General features: G+C 38.0%; 1 protein-coding gene across 3 annotated transcripts in view; it reads right to left on the bottom strand.

Moving 5' to 3' along the window:
• LOC124150830 (transient receptor potential cation channel subfamily M member-like 2) overlaps nt 1-17,068 on the bottom strand; it is a 62,480-nt gene that overhangs the window by 21,038 nt on the left and 24,374 nt on the right. For all 3 annotated transcript variants that reach the window (XM_048392322.1, XM_046522933.2, XM_048392323.1), the window contains 8 exons: nt 16,169-16,337; nt 15,611-15,717; nt 12,075-12,163; nt 11,784-11,977; nt 3,032-3,163; nt 2,562-2,692; nt 1,520-1,570; nt 516-530 (listed from right to left, as the gene is read on the bottom strand). In XM_048392322.1, coding sequence (XP_048248279.1) covers nt 516-530; nt 1,520-1,570; nt 2,562-2,692; nt 3,032-3,163; nt 11,784-11,977; nt 12,075-12,163; nt 15,611-15,717; nt 16,169-16,337 — 888 coding nt within the window. The remainder of the gene's footprint in view (nt 1-515; nt 531-1,519; nt 1,571-2,561; nt 2,693-3,031; nt 3,164-11,783; nt 11,978-12,074; nt 12,164-15,610; nt 15,718-16,168; nt 16,338-17,068) is intronic.

The following is a 17,068-nucleotide window of genomic DNA, read 5'->3' as shown; positions in this document are numbered from 1 at the left end:
CCCTGGTCTTTTCTGAGGATGACAAAGGTGTCGTTCTTCTTCCTGGACAAGAAAACGGGTTGGATTGGGAAAGTTGAGTAGGCTTTTCTTCAATATTGGTCATGTAGATTTCTGGAAGGGTCGGGGAGAGAGGGGGTCCCGTGGGATGGCCATGGGTCTGTTCATAGATGTCGTTTCCCAAGGTGAAGTAGGTTGAGGTTATGCAGGATTTTGCCAGGCTGATAATAGAGTCTATAGAGAGGTTGGTGTCGGGTGGTTGATCAAGTGTCTTGATGCCCAGGGAGTGGAACTCCAGCCTGATAACAGTTTAAGAATCTACATCGAAACGTCGCTTAATGCAATAAACCAGAAGTTGTTATCCGCTGGTAGGCTCATATCAGGCTCATGGGCTCATACTTTTAAATTAAGAAAAGTATCTGGTTTTGTTGCTGAAACTGAAAATATCTAAGCTAGATACAAAATACCCCCTCCCCTCCAGAATATCAAATGGTCGGCCCCTTCGAATAAATACATACCTTTTCGTAACCATCCTATCCAAGAAGAAAAGAAATAATGAAAAAGGATTAATGTGGAAATGATTCCATTACATTTGATTATAAACTAACGCAGTAAATGCAGAACAAGCTGAAGTGATGAAACTGTTGAAAGCTAAAACACATTCATGGTTGAAGATGGGATTTTTAGTGACACATTGCAAACACGATCATAACAAGGATACTGACTCTACATTAGTACATTATAATTATTGATCAAATTGTAGCTAATAGTGTTACAATACAGTACATGTGAAGCACCTGGATAAAATTTCATTTTTTACAGTGTCGATATATATACATCTTATCCTTAGCCTTAGCTCAGGTAGAATAAACTAATTATCAAGAGCAAGATGTGTTATATTTTACAATGACGATTTGTAGATGTAATCTTTTAAACTTAGTTGCAAAAGTTCGAATATTTTAAAAGATCATGATTCACTAATAATTTTTACAAAACGCGAAAATTTCAATTCCATTCCTTTCGCAAAACTATTCTCATAAGTAAATATAGGTCAGCTGTGTCTGAGAAACCAGATACCAGAAATTTAATTCTGTTACAGATTTAAATTATATAATTGTTATCTGACAGAGGCCAAACAATCTTTTTGGGAACCACAGCACATCTTTTTTCAGGGATTCGAGCAAGTTCAGTAAACAATTATTTTCGGGGTTAACACATGAGGCAAATGTTTACTTTCCAACATTTTCTAAAAACAATAATTAAAAAAGATTTGATTAAAACCCATGATCATATATATGTGCGCAACTTTGCACAGCGTGTTACCTAAAACGACTCGGTCGACTGGGCAACCTTTCCAAACTAACGCGTAGGATGACACATAATCAGTCCTGTAATATCATGATCCTGCTTTAAGTCGACTCCTACGCCAAGCTGGAGGTACAAATACAAAGGTTTTGATAAAGAATTGAGGTACAATTCATTTCCATACAATGACCATTGCATGTGCTAGCCTACAACCTACCTTGCACTTGTTAAATATTTCTGACACGGTCTTCTGCAGCCCATTCTTTGTCTGTAATGATATCAACATGTGTTGACATAAAGTCAACGAGACCATATGCGAATACCTAATAACACAGCTTATAACCATAACCTACAAACACTTAAAAAGAACACAATGATTTGAATGTTCCAGTTACAATCCTGTCCCCATTTAGAAATAATGAGGCGATGGGCTGGTATTTCCGAAAATGTGATTTTAATGAATAACATTTATCTTTTTAAAATATTCATACGCTGGGAACATATTTATTCGTGAACAATTTGTGACGTCATAACAACGAATGGTATCATTTCGCTCAACAAGAAAGGCTTTTGAATTTTGGTTCAACTGTGGGTGTGTTTCTGCCTTCTGACCAAATTTCAAATTTAACTGGCTATAGATTTTAACCTGTCTTCATTTTTATGTTGCTATCATTTTAAAACAAGTTTAAATAAATAATTTAACAAGTTAAAGTTATCATTCAAAAAATAAATTCGAAGCAATAAGTTATTGGATTGTGATCAGATGTTTTGACTGTATTGACGCCAGAGTAGTAATTATCCTGATCTTAATGTACTTGTTTTCATTTTACATTTTATTGTCAATATCGTCATAAATATAACGTTTCAAAATAGTCCTACGATGATTCCAGTCTTTACTATTTGACCATCAGCATGGCCAGTAGTGACTGAATTAACCCATAACAGAAGAATCTAATTGAATAAACGTACAATTATCAACTTTGTCAGTATGAAGTAGTTTCATGAAATTATCATGAACGGTTCTTTTCGATTCTGCTCATAAAAGCAGCATTTACTTTTGTTTGTGTCGAGAATTTTTTTAAATTAAATATGATCAATGACAACGGTAACATTTGATCGCTCACATAACACATTCATACACGTGCACATACATTGAATTATGGCCCTCAAAAGTTTGGTCGTAACTCGTTTATAAGAAGACTCATCGAACATATGCATGAATCCGTTAATCTTTTCGGATATGAACTTTATTTACTCACTTCTTTGTACAGTTCCAACATGTCAAGATCTTCCACTGCAGAAACTCCACATTCAAGTAGGAATTCAACGCATTCCGACTTTTCTTGTAGAATTGCTTCTTTGAAAACCATTTTAACAATGTTTTCAGAATCTAATAAATAATAAATTAGACAGATATGTTATGTGTATCTGCTTTCCAAAAATTAAACAGTGCATAGTCATCTAAATTTGTTATGACAAATTCGAATAAGTGCCAACTTAATGCTATATCATACTTTGCCATTGAGAAAACATAACATTTCTACCCAGAACAGTGAGTTTATTGTATGCAACAGATAGCAGTTGTGTCATTTAGAGATTTTTTAGGACATAGATATGTGAAACAGAAATGGTCAACTACAGATATGTTAAGTGTTTGGCTCGGAACACTACTTAAGGATAACTGCAAATTTTGCAACATATGTCCCGATGCCCATGCGCATAAACTCACCAACGTAGCCTTTATAGGTGAACGGGTTCTGGTTTTCAATATGAATTTCAGCTTTATCCTTTGACTTTCTACTGTACACTGGTGTTGGCAAATAATCATCCACCATTGATATCAACTCGGTACTTGTTTTCGCTAAAATCAAATGAGATTTATATATTTTACAAACGCGTGAACATAAGGTATTATTCAAAATAAGGAATAACATAGGACAGACCTGTAAAGTATATGTATCGCCCCACTTGGGAAAGCGGTGTCACAGACTTAATACATAGTAAGAGTGCAAAAGTTGTGTGCAGATTAGAGGGCCAAAAAGTAAATAAAGAATATTTTTTATCTACACAGAGTTTAAAACTCGACCATTATCAAAAACTATTTTCATTTCAGTTAATAAGAGAAACAAGCATTTTCCTATCTGATTAAATCTAAACCCAAAAGAGATAAAATCTATTTATTTCTGTGCATATAAAACTCAAACACTGACCACTATCGAAACATGTATTTCATTTTTAAAGAGCAATAATTAGTGGGTTTTTTTCACTTCCATGCAATGATCGGGAGCAGGTGCCAGTCATATTATTGCCTTGCTAAACGTAGTAAATTAAAGTTTCAGCTCCCTGGACCTTGTGGTCTTGTGGAGGGGCTGATTCTAAAATGAAGTTTGAATCTTTACTAATGTGATTTTTTTTCCGTAAATATGTGTTCCGTTTTACTGGAATGAACAATTATCAACCTCATTTTTTTGAATTTATGTTTCAAATGTCTAACCTAGTTGTTCCATGACAGCATACATCAGGGTTAATGAATGACACTAAATAATTTCCTAAAGTTTCAGTTGCATCCATCCGGTTCATATCTCGACAGTCAACGGACGGCAGACTGACAATAACGCACATGCCATATGCAGCCGGACTTTAAAACATAAAGCCCCCTTACTCCAATTACCTTAATAATAACGTTTTATGCACTTCCACTTTACTAAAATCACTTTCGGTTTGAGAAAATATACTCAGCAACAAAAGTTTCTGTGACACCAATGTTTTAGTGTATTTTTCAAACAAGTAAAGTTTGGTTTACAATATTGTAGTACATGTATGGAATCAAGTCACAAAAACGCAACTGCTACAGAAATGCATGCATTCCATGCAAAAGTTGACTTTTATGCAAGCCCCATGCATTTCACTACCCAAGAACCGGTATAAAAACATGTGCGTTAACGGGATTCCTAATGCTTTGCATCGTGCTGACAACAACCACTCAGAACAAAATTACGCAATTATTCAACATTATGAAATGCCACGCCTGTCCGAAAATGAGCGTCTGCGAGCCATTGGTATGCTTGAAGCAGGATCGAGTCAACGTGATGTTGCAAGACAATTTATCGTCCACAGAAACACCATTTGGTGTTTATGGCAACGTTGGCAACAGACGAATGTAGTCAGAGCCCATCCTCGGAGTGGCAGGCCACGCGTAACCAATAATCGACAAGACACCTGGAATCGAACAACACACCTACGAAATCGATTCTAGCCAGCAACAGTGACTGCAAGAAGCTTCCCTTGCCGTCGACGAATATCTTCACAAACCGTACGTCATCGCCTCAGATGTGCAGGGATTGTATCCAGAAGACCCGCTAGACGTCCCATTTTGACAGGAAACCACCGTCAAGCACGTCTACAGTGGTGCAGACAGCGTCTACGCTGGACGGCAATGCAGTGGGGACAAGTTCTATTCACTGACGAGTCTCGTTTTAACCTCAGCCACAGCAATGTGAACGTTACGTCAATCATTGTGTCATCGAAGAAGATCGGTTCGGGGACGGCAGCGTTATGGTATGGGGTGTGATTACAGCAAAACAGAGGACCCGTTTGATAGTGGTAGAGGGAAATCTCAATGGACAGCGCTACCGCGACGAGATCATCGGCCCTGTTGTTTTACCGTTTTTGCATCGTCATGGCCGAGGCATTACAACGCCCGGCCTCCTATTGCTCGATTTGTTCAGGATTCTCTTCAACAAAATAACGCGAATGTCATCCACTGGCCGGCTCGCTCCCCTGATCTCTCACCAATCGAGCACATATGGGATGAGATGGATCGGCGCATTCGACGTCAACCACGTGTTCCAGGAACTTCGAAACATGCTCCAGCAAATATGGACAGATATCCAACAGGAATTTGTGCGACGCCTGGTCCATTCCATGAGACGAAGATGTGTTGCTTGCATCGCAACCAGAGGTGGACACTCACGCTATTGATTTGTAAATTGACATTTTGGCATGTTCATGTTTTTCATGAAATCACGCATTTTCTGAAGTCAGTATGGCAAATTAAACCATTTGAACACTTTCAGGAGCCTTTTATCTGTTGCAAACCGAAATTGTTTCAGATTTGGTAAAAAAACATAACTTTGCATTAAATCTTATTCAATGTTGTTCAGTTTATATGTCTGATGAAATACAGCTTAAACAGAAAGACCGTGCTGCTTTGTTGTTTGTTGTTTACCGCAACACTCGGCCAAAAAAAGACCTTTCAATCTTTTCTCTGAGCCAGGGCATGCAATCGCTCCATACCATATATGCGATAAGCAAATACGAAACGTGGCAGAAATGTTCTGAACCAAGGGATATATAGTACACCTCTAGTCCAACAGAACTGTATTTAACACAAACACTACTGACCATGCACCAGAGTGCATTTGAACCAAATTCACAACAAGGCAGTATGTTACTGCAGGCATCAAAATGCGTGGTATTTTCTTTTGAGGAAAATGAACAAAAAATATCGACCGCTCTGTCATCAAGTAACTCCAGCTGAAAGGGTTCATTCAAACAGCCATCCATGAGGGGATGCCACTGTTCAAGTGGATTTCAAGAGGGGAAGAGAGTGCCCCGAAGATGATCTAATATCACAAAGACCTTCATCTGCCACCGCTAAGGAAAATGTTGGTACGATATATACAATACAGAAATCATCTCTTATGAGAGGGCGAAGAAGATTCTGAGGAACAAACTTGGTTCGACAAAGTTTCATCACGATGGGTTCTGACGCTACTGACCCCTGATCGGAAAAGCTCCAGGTACATGATTTTGTTGAGCGATTTGTAATTATAGATGTATCTTGGGGTCACCACTGTCAGTCAAAGTTGTGGAAACATCGATCATATCCTCCTCTGAAGAAAGCAAAATCTGTTCAATCAGCTGGCAAGGTGATGGTTCCTTTTTGGGGGGTTCTTAAGGAATCCTACAGGTAGACGACCTCCCGAAAGGTCAGACGATTATTTGCCAATATCATATGAGTGAGTGAGCGAGCATTGGTTTTGGCTGCTTTAAGCAATATTAGAGAAATATCATGGCGGGTCACCAGAAGTGGGCTTCACACATTGTGCCCATGTGGGAAAACGAGCCCGTGTCTTCGGCGTGACGAGAGAATGTCTTAGCCACTAATATACGGTTTATCTTGTTCGGCAACTGCATGAATATTAAGGCTAAACGATAGGGAAACCCACTAAACGCGTAGTCTTCCATCAGGGCAATGGATCCGAGCAACAGTCTGTTGTCGTCACGGCTTGATGCCAGTCTGTGGCTCTGAACTATGAACATCCTCCATGTTCACAAGTTTTGGCACTGTCGGATTTCCACCTCTTACCAAACTTTAAGAAAGCATTTTCCAAATGGTGATTACGTCATTTCTGCTGAGGGGGACATTTTACACCACCCCGAGGAAGCCTTCGACACAAGGGGGATCCAGGCACGCCGTCATCGTTGGCAGGAGTTGTGCATTTCAGAGGGGATTATGTTCAAACATATAGAGGATTAACCACTGTGTTCGGTTGTTACCGAAAAATCTACACACGGGTGATTAATTTGTCACGATTAGAACGAGGCTTTGCCGAGTTCTAATTGTTGCAGATTAATCACGAGTGTGTAGACTTTTTTTTGTAACAACCGAACACAGTGGTTAATCCTTTTTTCCGATAACAATACGCCATAAAAGTCGAGCTCGTAGTTGAAGATTTCGCGTGTTTAGTAACCACTCGGGATTTCCCCCACCCTCTTTTTCGAATATGCTCAGTTAGACAACTGCACCATAAACAGGTCAAAAGGATCTAGCGAAGACAACCCACACGAGTTTTCCCGTGACAGGCAAGCCGGCTGTAAGCATTCATATTATGTTTTTTTGTTAACTATTAAAAGCTAAAGGGAGCAACGTTTTGAGAATAATGTGATGTGATTTGATATCTGTTAATTGTTTTGGACTACTCGGCCCATAACTTTATTTGCATTCGTCTCGCCGAATTCTCAATGAGCAACACTAAATAGGTCCACCTTTTTAGTGTATGTAAATACGTTATTCGTTTATTTGTCCGCTAGAAACAAATGTTATAAACCCAATTGAGGAAATTAGATATTGTCTTAAATATTGTGAAATATTGTTAACGAGAAATAAGGGCCCAAGGAACTGTCAGCAGGATTGATCAGGCAAGATTCTATAGACAACAACTCAGGTAACTGATCAGCTGATTACTGCTAGGTAAATCTTCTCAAGTCCATCAATGGATTGTAATATTTTTGAACGAATTTTCCTCTTTAAAACTAATTTTACAGTGAATAATTTAATATGTAAAATGATGATTATTTCATGTCATCTTTTTTTTGTTCCTGAACATGGTGAGCACATGTGTTTTTATTATATATAAAAAATAAACTTATTCAGTGGACAATTTTTCTTTTGAACATAATATTGAACATCATTACACCAAAAATGTTATTAAATGACTTAACTAATTTCCCCATATTTGTGAATGACAAGAAACAATGTGAATTTGAGAAGCACAATACTTTATGGTGTGTGAAACATAAATACATTGGATATATGTAAACAATAACTTATCATTTCAATAGATTTACAAATATTTGCATTTTAATACCCTTGTAATGTTACATTGTTATTTTACTGCAACAGTTACCTCCAAACTTTTTTCTTTTCCTTTTATAACAGATTAGAAATTAAGACTTACTGATAATAGTAATATACAATTAACATTTTCTTCTTTTCATCTTCATGAAAACAAGACTCATAATAAATATATAATTTAGTGACCTGTTCACATATGAATTTTTTGTAAAAAGTATTAAAATTAAAATTAGACATTGCTAATGAAAGGAAATGAGGTTTATGGTAAAATGTTATAAGACGACCTCTTGTTGGTTATTTCTTCATCACCCATAAATTGGAGTTTTTCTTTTCTTACCAGCGACACAGCTTTCCATTCTCAGGCAGCCAATTAGATTATATGAAAAAAACCAACCACTGTAAACCTTGTAATGGGAGAATAATACATAAAAAATACATTTCTTATTTTGTCATATGACCAGTTTATCATTCCAAGAAATGCTAAATAATTATCATTAAAATTAAGCTAGGTATGCATATTGGGACTCTTTATCTGCTATGATAATATAACAATTGCATTATTAAAGTGTGTGGTTTTCTCAGTAAACATGGTAAATGATAAATCTTTTGGTTAAAGACTATACTTAAGACAAACATAATTCCACATGTCTTAATACTCTGTATTGTCTGTTAATTCTGAAAATAATTAACTGTGATATTGTGGTATTTTAAGATGCATAAATGTAAATCATTGTTGAAAACAAAATATTGTTTTTGAAAAAAATACCTAATTAGGTTGATTGGTGCCCACCATTTTTATCTTCATCAGTTTGTCTGCTCCCTATTAGAAATCAAAATAGTTAAGAAAAAATATAAATACATATATTACATTCTTGAGTTTACATAGACCTAGGTATGACTTAATACATTCAAGTTTAAACGTGGTGATATAAAATGAGTTTCTTAATTGTCCTGAGATAGTATGTTTAAAAAATTGAAGTCTTCATGTTAAAAAAACACCAAATAATTTTAAGGCCAAAATAAATAAATTATATTGATCTGGATAAACTCCACCCGTTGAAAGGGGAAACAACTGCTGTGGTTGCAAAACATCTTGGACGTGAGATGTACGGTCCGTCCGGCTAAGATTGATCGTTTCCTGCATTAAAATTGAGTATTGCTTTAGATCCAAATGATTTGAGTGTTTATTTTCTTAAAATAAGAAATTTAAGTCTCGATTATTTTAATATAACTTTGAATTATGTTTTTGATCGATCGGCTCAAGATCAACACTTCGTTATAACGTGGAATTTCTTATGTGGTTGATGGTTATTTATTTTAAACATAACAAAACCAATACGGTTTGTTTCACTATTTCATCAGTATTTATACATGAATTAATTAACTGTTGCTTTAGCTGTTTTATTAGTCTTAAAAACGTCCTGTAAAGTATGTGCCGGAGTGGCTCAACTGGTCCCGTATTATGGATGCGGTATCTCGCTTCGGTTACCGTCTTCCTGCGCCTGAATCTCGTACACTGGTATATCTCCACATATCACACACCTTCCTCCCCCACAAATTTACTCTCGGTCACCAACTTTCGGAGATGGAAACATCATCACTACGTAATGTTTTGACAGATGGGAGATTTCCTGTACTAGACGACATCAGGAATCCCCGATCCGAAAATAGTGCCGTCAATTATTTTTAGCCAGCCAATCAAAACGCGACGATACAGCGCTCCACTCTCAGACAGCCAATCAGATTGGGTGAATAAAAATAAACCAATGCGAATAAACCACTGCTGGCGATTGAAGATCAAGCCCTGTTATGGTAGAAAGTTCAATACACCATTGTCAGGCTCAGAATTTTTCGGTGGGTATCTTTCCTGAGAGTTCAGTTGTCTTAATAAGAAAGTTATCTGCAGTTCTGGTTAATGATCACCAATTTCAGCCAACCATATGCTTGAATATTTCTATTTGAAAACATGGATGATGGGTCTTACAAACATGTCATAGAAAGAAAGGGGGTTTCCTTCACTAAATAAGAAGAGCAACATTACGATTGTCCTTGAGAGCGGCACGGAGCTTTTCAAATGCACCACAGGTCTTGTGCAAGAACAATATAGAACAGAAAAGCCACATGACACAGTCAATCACAAGCTTAATCATATCTGTTTGAAAACTTGGATGACTGCACTTACAAAAATCTAATACAATTCAAGGGGTTTGTTCAGTAAACATAGAACTACCTTCCAACCTAACATGCCAGGGACCTTGACCTCCTCTATTGTACAACCCTAAGGTTGATATGTACACACAGTGAACACTTCTTGATTCATTACTAAAACATTTTGAATATATGACGTTTGAATGAAAATTTTATCATCAATATCAGTATAAAAGCGTGAGAGATTTAAATTATAAGTCACGTTGGCAATATTTCAGCCATATTCATTTTTACAATTATGTTAAATTAAACTGTCATCGTATGATAGTAAAATGACTATCAATATATCCATTTGTCAACAGACAATATAAAAATGGAGCTATAGATCGCCGGCAACCAACTAGAGACCATTACACCTCTGCAACCTTCATAATTCCCAGTAGGATTTACCCTTTCTCTTAGGTATGACGATTGTTGACAAGTATAGCCGGAGATCAGAACAAACAAATATTCTCTGATTATAATAGGCTTCACTCAGTGAGACAATACTTTGTGCTTCTTCAACCCTCATTGAGGATACAGCCACTACCAATCTAATTTATTACATTAATGATTAAAGAATTCACTTCATACAAAACATCATTGTTTATCAAACAATCCAAATGATTAAATGAGAGCTATTATGTTGCCTGAGCTCACTACACTCATTTCACTGGCATTTAAACGTTATGAGTGAATGCTAAAGAAAAATATTTTCGTTATTTGTCCTCTGTATTATTCTATCATGGTCATGTGAATCTGACATCTGTTATATGGCAGAGCAATTTTGTGTAACATATTGTTGTAATGGTATTACACTTTTTCTGTCGATCTTTGCAACAGTTAACGTTATGCTATGTTGTAATTGTATTTCATTGTTTCTGTCGAGTCTCAATAGAATTTCATAGCACTGCTTCTTGACAAGGGTTGCCAGGAATGTGGAACTATCTAATGCAAATGGTGAGGAAGTTGCTATGATTAGATGATTTTGGAGTCATGTGTGATCTGAAATCTTCTAGAACAGCTAGATTAATCCAGCATGTTATTGAACCTTCTAGAATGGATTTAGACTATAATAGGGGCAATAGCGTCGCCTCTCTTACTGACATTACATGAAGACCAGCTGATATCCAGTCTTGGTCTATTTGGGAAGCTTGACCACTGTTGTTGCCAGGTAAATATTATTATCACTAACCTTTTCCTATTAGCACTGCTATTGTATTTTATACTGCCATCGTAATTGTGCTACCATTGAATGTACTCCCACCCGATTGTGTACTGCCATTGTAATTACTTTGCAGTAATTTGTATTGATTTGTAAACCTGGTTAATTTTATGATTGTTAATTTATAACATTTCTTTGTTGTTTGTTGGTTTCACACTTGATTCTTTAGCGTTTAGTTGTATGGGTTAACGTATTGCTTCAATTTGGAAGTCAGAAAGTAACACATTGTAAACAATAACAGTTTTTAATTATTATCGACTTGCCCTATCTCTTCAAAGGTAGATTTGCAAATATTTGGTAAAATTGTCTATATATGTTTGTTTTGTAGTCAATATTTTACGAGACGACAGACCAAGCGCCATTGTAGAAACAATGCTAGAAATGTAGACATACAAAATGGAGCTGAAAATAGGAGCTGAAATGTCATACTTCTGATAATTGCCGACATGATTCCTTGGAAAAGGGACCCGTTGAGTGACAGGTCAACGACAGAGAGAAGATCACGCCTTTGAAGACAATGCAGGATGACCTGCACGTATTCGTTAACTTGGCCTGGAGAACCCATTTCCCACAGCATCTCACTTAGTTGCTCCTTTGCACGTTGACTGATGACAATTCCGAAACTGGTGAAAGAAACAGTGATAAACATGACCGTTAAAGAAGTAAATTTAAGCAAAATATACATATTGACCCTACATGCAATTTAGAGAATTAACTAACCGTTCAATTCTGTCATCTTTGATCTTTTGAGAAACACCTTTCGACTTTTCCAATGCAAAACAAAAGGCGTCTGCTATACCACTCGAATCCTGAAATCATAACCGTATTGCTTGTTGGCTGTTGCCCCTTTGGCCAGTTAATACACCATGCCAACTAAAATACTGTAGGAAATGTAGGCTTTGCTGACTTCTTTTAATAAATGAGTCAAGGGGCTATGAAGATAGCATATATCAAAGTAACGCAAATCGACCTAAAATAGCCTATCCTAAGTGACACTGTGATAAGCACAGGTACTTTTACAGGTAAAATGATGATAAACTTAGAAAATATTCGTGTGTCAACCATACACGTTTATGAAACGGCCTATAACTGTCCCGAGGTGATGACCTTACACCCGTCCGTGCATTCTCAAAAGTGCAAATGTATATTTGCTTGGAAATATGATGGAATAGTTAAAAACTATGAAACGGGATGGGTCATGTAAAGTTGCAGTTTTGAATCAAAAGGTTTTTGTTGTTCTACAGATGATTTATTAGGTACCATCTGACTGATGACGTATATGAACCTGTACTATCACCCAAAAGTATGATAACTGGATAAAGAAGGCTGATATCTAGCAAAGACTGATCCTCCTTTTGTCATGTGTGAGTTTGAATGTTGTGTCATGTGTTGCCAAGTACCCTTTACAGTTAGCCAATATAGGCTCAACAGGGCTGAGCTCATAATGTCTGACTGGCGTACGTAAAGCCTCACAATCCTGTGACCATGCGACCGAGATGCAACCACATGGCGACCGAAATATTTGACAATCTCATTGAGGTTTCAGGAGTCTCTGAAAGGTTTCACTGAAGTCACTACAAGGTTTCAGTGCAGTCGCAAAGCCCAATTAGTCGCAACCAGTCTTTTGAACATGCACCAAAACTGGCTGCGAGAGGTCCCCAAGTGGGGTTATTTTCATCGCAGATTGATTTCCACTGTGCGGTGATCGGTTTGGTCTACAAAAGGGTGTTGACTCTTTGCAACCTAGTGGCGACCTATTGCTGTTTGATCAGTAATGAGGTGTTCATCTACCGACGCTTCATCGGTGACTGGTTGTCGATCGGTTGCAAAGTGGTTTCCAAACGTGCGTCGATCATTCGCCATTGGGTTTGCAATCTGTCACGTCTATAAAAAGACCTGTGTGTGCATTACAGCAGCATCTTGTCATAAGTACTCAGAGAGTTCACATCAATTATTTCCATTCATTCTCTCAGATTTCTTGTTAAAAATGGCTTCATCAACCACGTACGTAGGGAAAAGGCACCGTCAGCAATCAAGAAATAAGGCATTGGCTCATCGTCTTTGGGGAGTGGATCATCTGAAGGAAGACCAATGTTCCCATCATCTAGAGGTTCTCTGAGATCAGATCGGTTGAACACGGCACAGTCAGAGAACCATTGTCACCCATGCCACCCCAGATGAACCTGTAATCATCGTCCACGACACCAAGCAGGATGATGGAGAAGAACTCCTTATAGTTGTAGTAGAAGGATCCAGATTTACTGGGTGCTCTAATGGCGACATGCTATCCATCTATGGCCCCTGCTGCATGTGGAAAGATCCATCTTGACTCAAATTTGTCACTCAATTAGCGCCACTCTCCAGGTGTTGAGGGTGTCTTTACTACTTCATCACCATACTCTACGATGATGGTTTCACAAACTTCACGAACAAATACTGATATTGTGTTGTGTGCCACTCTGAATGAGAAGGCCTAGCTGTGATAACTGTTTCCAGTTGCCAGGAACCGAAGGATGACAGCAAGCTTCAGCCCGGGACTCAAAGATCTTCTCCAATTAGTGTCTTGTTTGGTCCATCTGGGTGTGAGTGTTTGTACGAGTGGTGAAACAAGACTCCATTCTGAGATAGCCCACGAAATCACCACGACTTTCTCTCATCAACTCTGGCATCAAATTCTCATAGTCTCCTAGCTGTGGCCTTCTTGCGATTCAAGGGTCTGCCTTTGCCTTGTCCTTCTCATTCTTCTCTACACCATCATGGCAGCGACTGCTGCATTTTGATTTATTCTTTGCAGGCGGAGCAAATGCAACTGGTCTGCTGTTAACATCTTGACAACTTGCAAAGAAATGATTTGATTAAGAAAAACACCCTTTTTATATGCACTATGTTTTGATCAGTGATCGATCGACAACTAGTCACTGACCAGTCCCTGTTCAGTTGCAACAAGTCGCCGAAGATTCGCTGACTAGTCACCGATCAGTCTCAACCAGTAGCAAAAATTTCGCCGTAACTGCGGTGAACAGTTGCCGACCAATCACTGACAAGTTGCAACAGCTATCAATGATTGATCGGTGATCATACCCTAATTCCAAATATGGGCAGAAGTAGTTGCACCGGTCTCAACGATTGCCAGTCAGTCGTAAAGAAATCAGTCGCCAAGAGGTTGCATCGAGGTCGCATTGTCTGTGTGACTGTAGCTTAAGACAACGTGATCGTGTTGTGTCGCCAGGATATCTGTCTTGTACTTTACTGGTTTCTTATTCAGGCGAATTTTCTCCATGAGTTGAAGTTTAATTTCAGATGGTCTGAAGTCGACATTGCAAGATGTCATATATTCCTGCATGGTCGCCTTCAGACTATTCATGGTTGGCAACTTGGCATGACAATATCTTGTTCCTGATTCTTATTCACCTAGGTTTCATCAAGGTAATTTATATATATTCCATGACTGCGAAAGTCATGATTGGTGTGACATTCATCATGGGAGCAGTGCTGACAAAACAAATTCAGCGTCATTTTGTTATTTTAGAAGATGCACATCGAGAACATTCTCCAAATGATTCTTGTGTGGATTAGATGTTTTATGGAGACTACATTAATAGCTTTATAACGGAGTTAAGTGCGTATTTCTCTATAGTCCGCTTTAGACTTAGAATAAATGTGAACTAACTGTTTTCTTTCGAATTTTACTTTTGTAAACTTGTTCTGAGGACTCCATGTGACTGAAATACTTTAAACTACAGGTATGTCGACCGATCTGTAGTTGCGCGATATTTCAGTAGCAACGGTCTTTCCTTTTATAAGGGACAAAAAGCAGTTTATACCATTTTCAACAGTACTTTGATTTTTTTTGATTTTTTCCAAAGTCAGTATCAACCCTGACATGTCTACGTATACATGTATACAGCTAAAATACCATTGAAATTTCGGTGAGATCCGCATAAGTTCAAGGTCATCAGTGTTCATATGTTTGTTTGATGTTTACCTCCACACTCAGCAACATTCCTGCTAAAATAGCAGCAGTCTATATACAACTGAGCCTGGACCAGATGTCAAGTGACTAATATCATGCATGAACATCGATCTACGCAATTGGGATAAGATGTCATGCATTAACTAAGTCAGAGGGCCTGACCACTCCATCGCGTGAAACATCGCTCAAACCTCGGATAAGTAGTATTGAACACAAAGAGCGTGAGTGCCCTGGCCAACTGCTCTTAATTCTTATACCAATTAAGATTGCTAAATTGCCTTACCTTCACAATAATAACTGGAATGTTCTCTTTCACACAGTTTCTGATACTCTCTAATGAGTACAGTTCACCACCAAAGAGGATCGCAACTGTAGGAATGGCACGAGATCCTGTTGAAAGAATGACATGCCACTTAAATTGAAACATAGATCCCACCACCCTCGCTCTCCCAACAAGCGCTTATCTTCACCAGTTATAATGGGGGAGGGGTTGATATAATTAACGTTGGAGCTCTATGTGATAGAATTGAATTGTGCACTTTTGCACACATTTATTTGCCTAATAATAAACGTGTGAAGCATGTCAAATCTTATGATGAAAACAAGGCATTCCACAGTTGTCTTAAACAAGCCAAGGATGTGGGATATATATAAATATAAATGTATGTTGTTATTTTCAACAACATAACATTAATACCACTTTCTAAGAAGCACAGTTAGTTTTCCCATTGTATATTACTCTTTCCTTTTCTTTTCTTACCCAAGTTATGAGTTATTTTTTAATGGGAACGGACTTTAACAGAAATAGTCAGTTTTCCCATATTTTTCACAAATATCTTACCATCTGCAGGGACTGATAATCCGGCAATTGTCTTCGTGAAAAAAGACGAGCTCGACAAGGTGCACAGATATTGGTCGACTGTTCCATTATCAACCAACATCAGATGGCTCATTGTACTTCCTATCTCTTCCCAGAGAGTACTGTATGTAAAACTGCCAGAATCATTTCCCTTTTAATGAAAATGAAAATCAAATGAAAAAAGACGTAAAGAAGTTAAGTCGTATCTTTTGGGGGATTTCTACTGTGTTTTCATTGATGTTTAAACAGTATACACTCTTGAAAAAAAGAAACGCACAGGTAGTGTGTAGTTCATTGAACCTGTCTACACAAAAAAATCCGGTATATAAATTGGATATATGTTATTGGAAAATGTTGGTGGCCTGATATTCGACAAACGGAGCGTCAAAACGCCGCCTATTCGTTTTGCAATGTCTTTAACGGCATTGTTTTCACACTTGGTCAAAAATGTCATGAAGGAAAACAGTAAAGCAAAATGCATGTGCAATTTATGGCATTAGTAACTCGTGGTAGTGGCTATAAAAAGGCAAGCATGAGCCAATAATTTGTCTTTCAATTGTCAACATTTTTCAAGTTGGAAATGTCCGGAACATCGCCATAAGACGTATCCAAAGAGGGGAATCGCAGTCTTCTGTTGCACGCCACTTCAACGTCCACCAAAGCACCATTTGCCGCCTTTGTGGCCGATACACACAGTTCAATTCCACTGATAACCGTCCGAGAACCGGCCGACCAAGATTTACCACCCCTACACAAGATCGCGACATTCGACTGTTCCAATAACGTCATCGCAATGCCACAGCTACGGAGACTGCAGGACGCATCCCTGGTTTGAGGAGGATATCGACTCCACGAGGCTGGAATCCGACCAAGAAGACCAGT

This window comes from Haliotis rufescens, unplaced genomic scaffold, assembly GCF_023055435.1.
Source record: "Haliotis rufescens isolate VD_foot unplaced genomic scaffold, xgHalRufe1.0.p SCAF_11, whole genome shotgun sequence".
NCBI classification, from domain to species: Eukaryota; Metazoa; Mollusca; class Gastropoda; order Lepetellida; family Haliotidae; genus Haliotis; species Haliotis rufescens.
The sequence above is the reverse complement of the archived record's forward strand: the minus strand, read 5'-3'. Positions and strand labels throughout refer to the sequence as shown.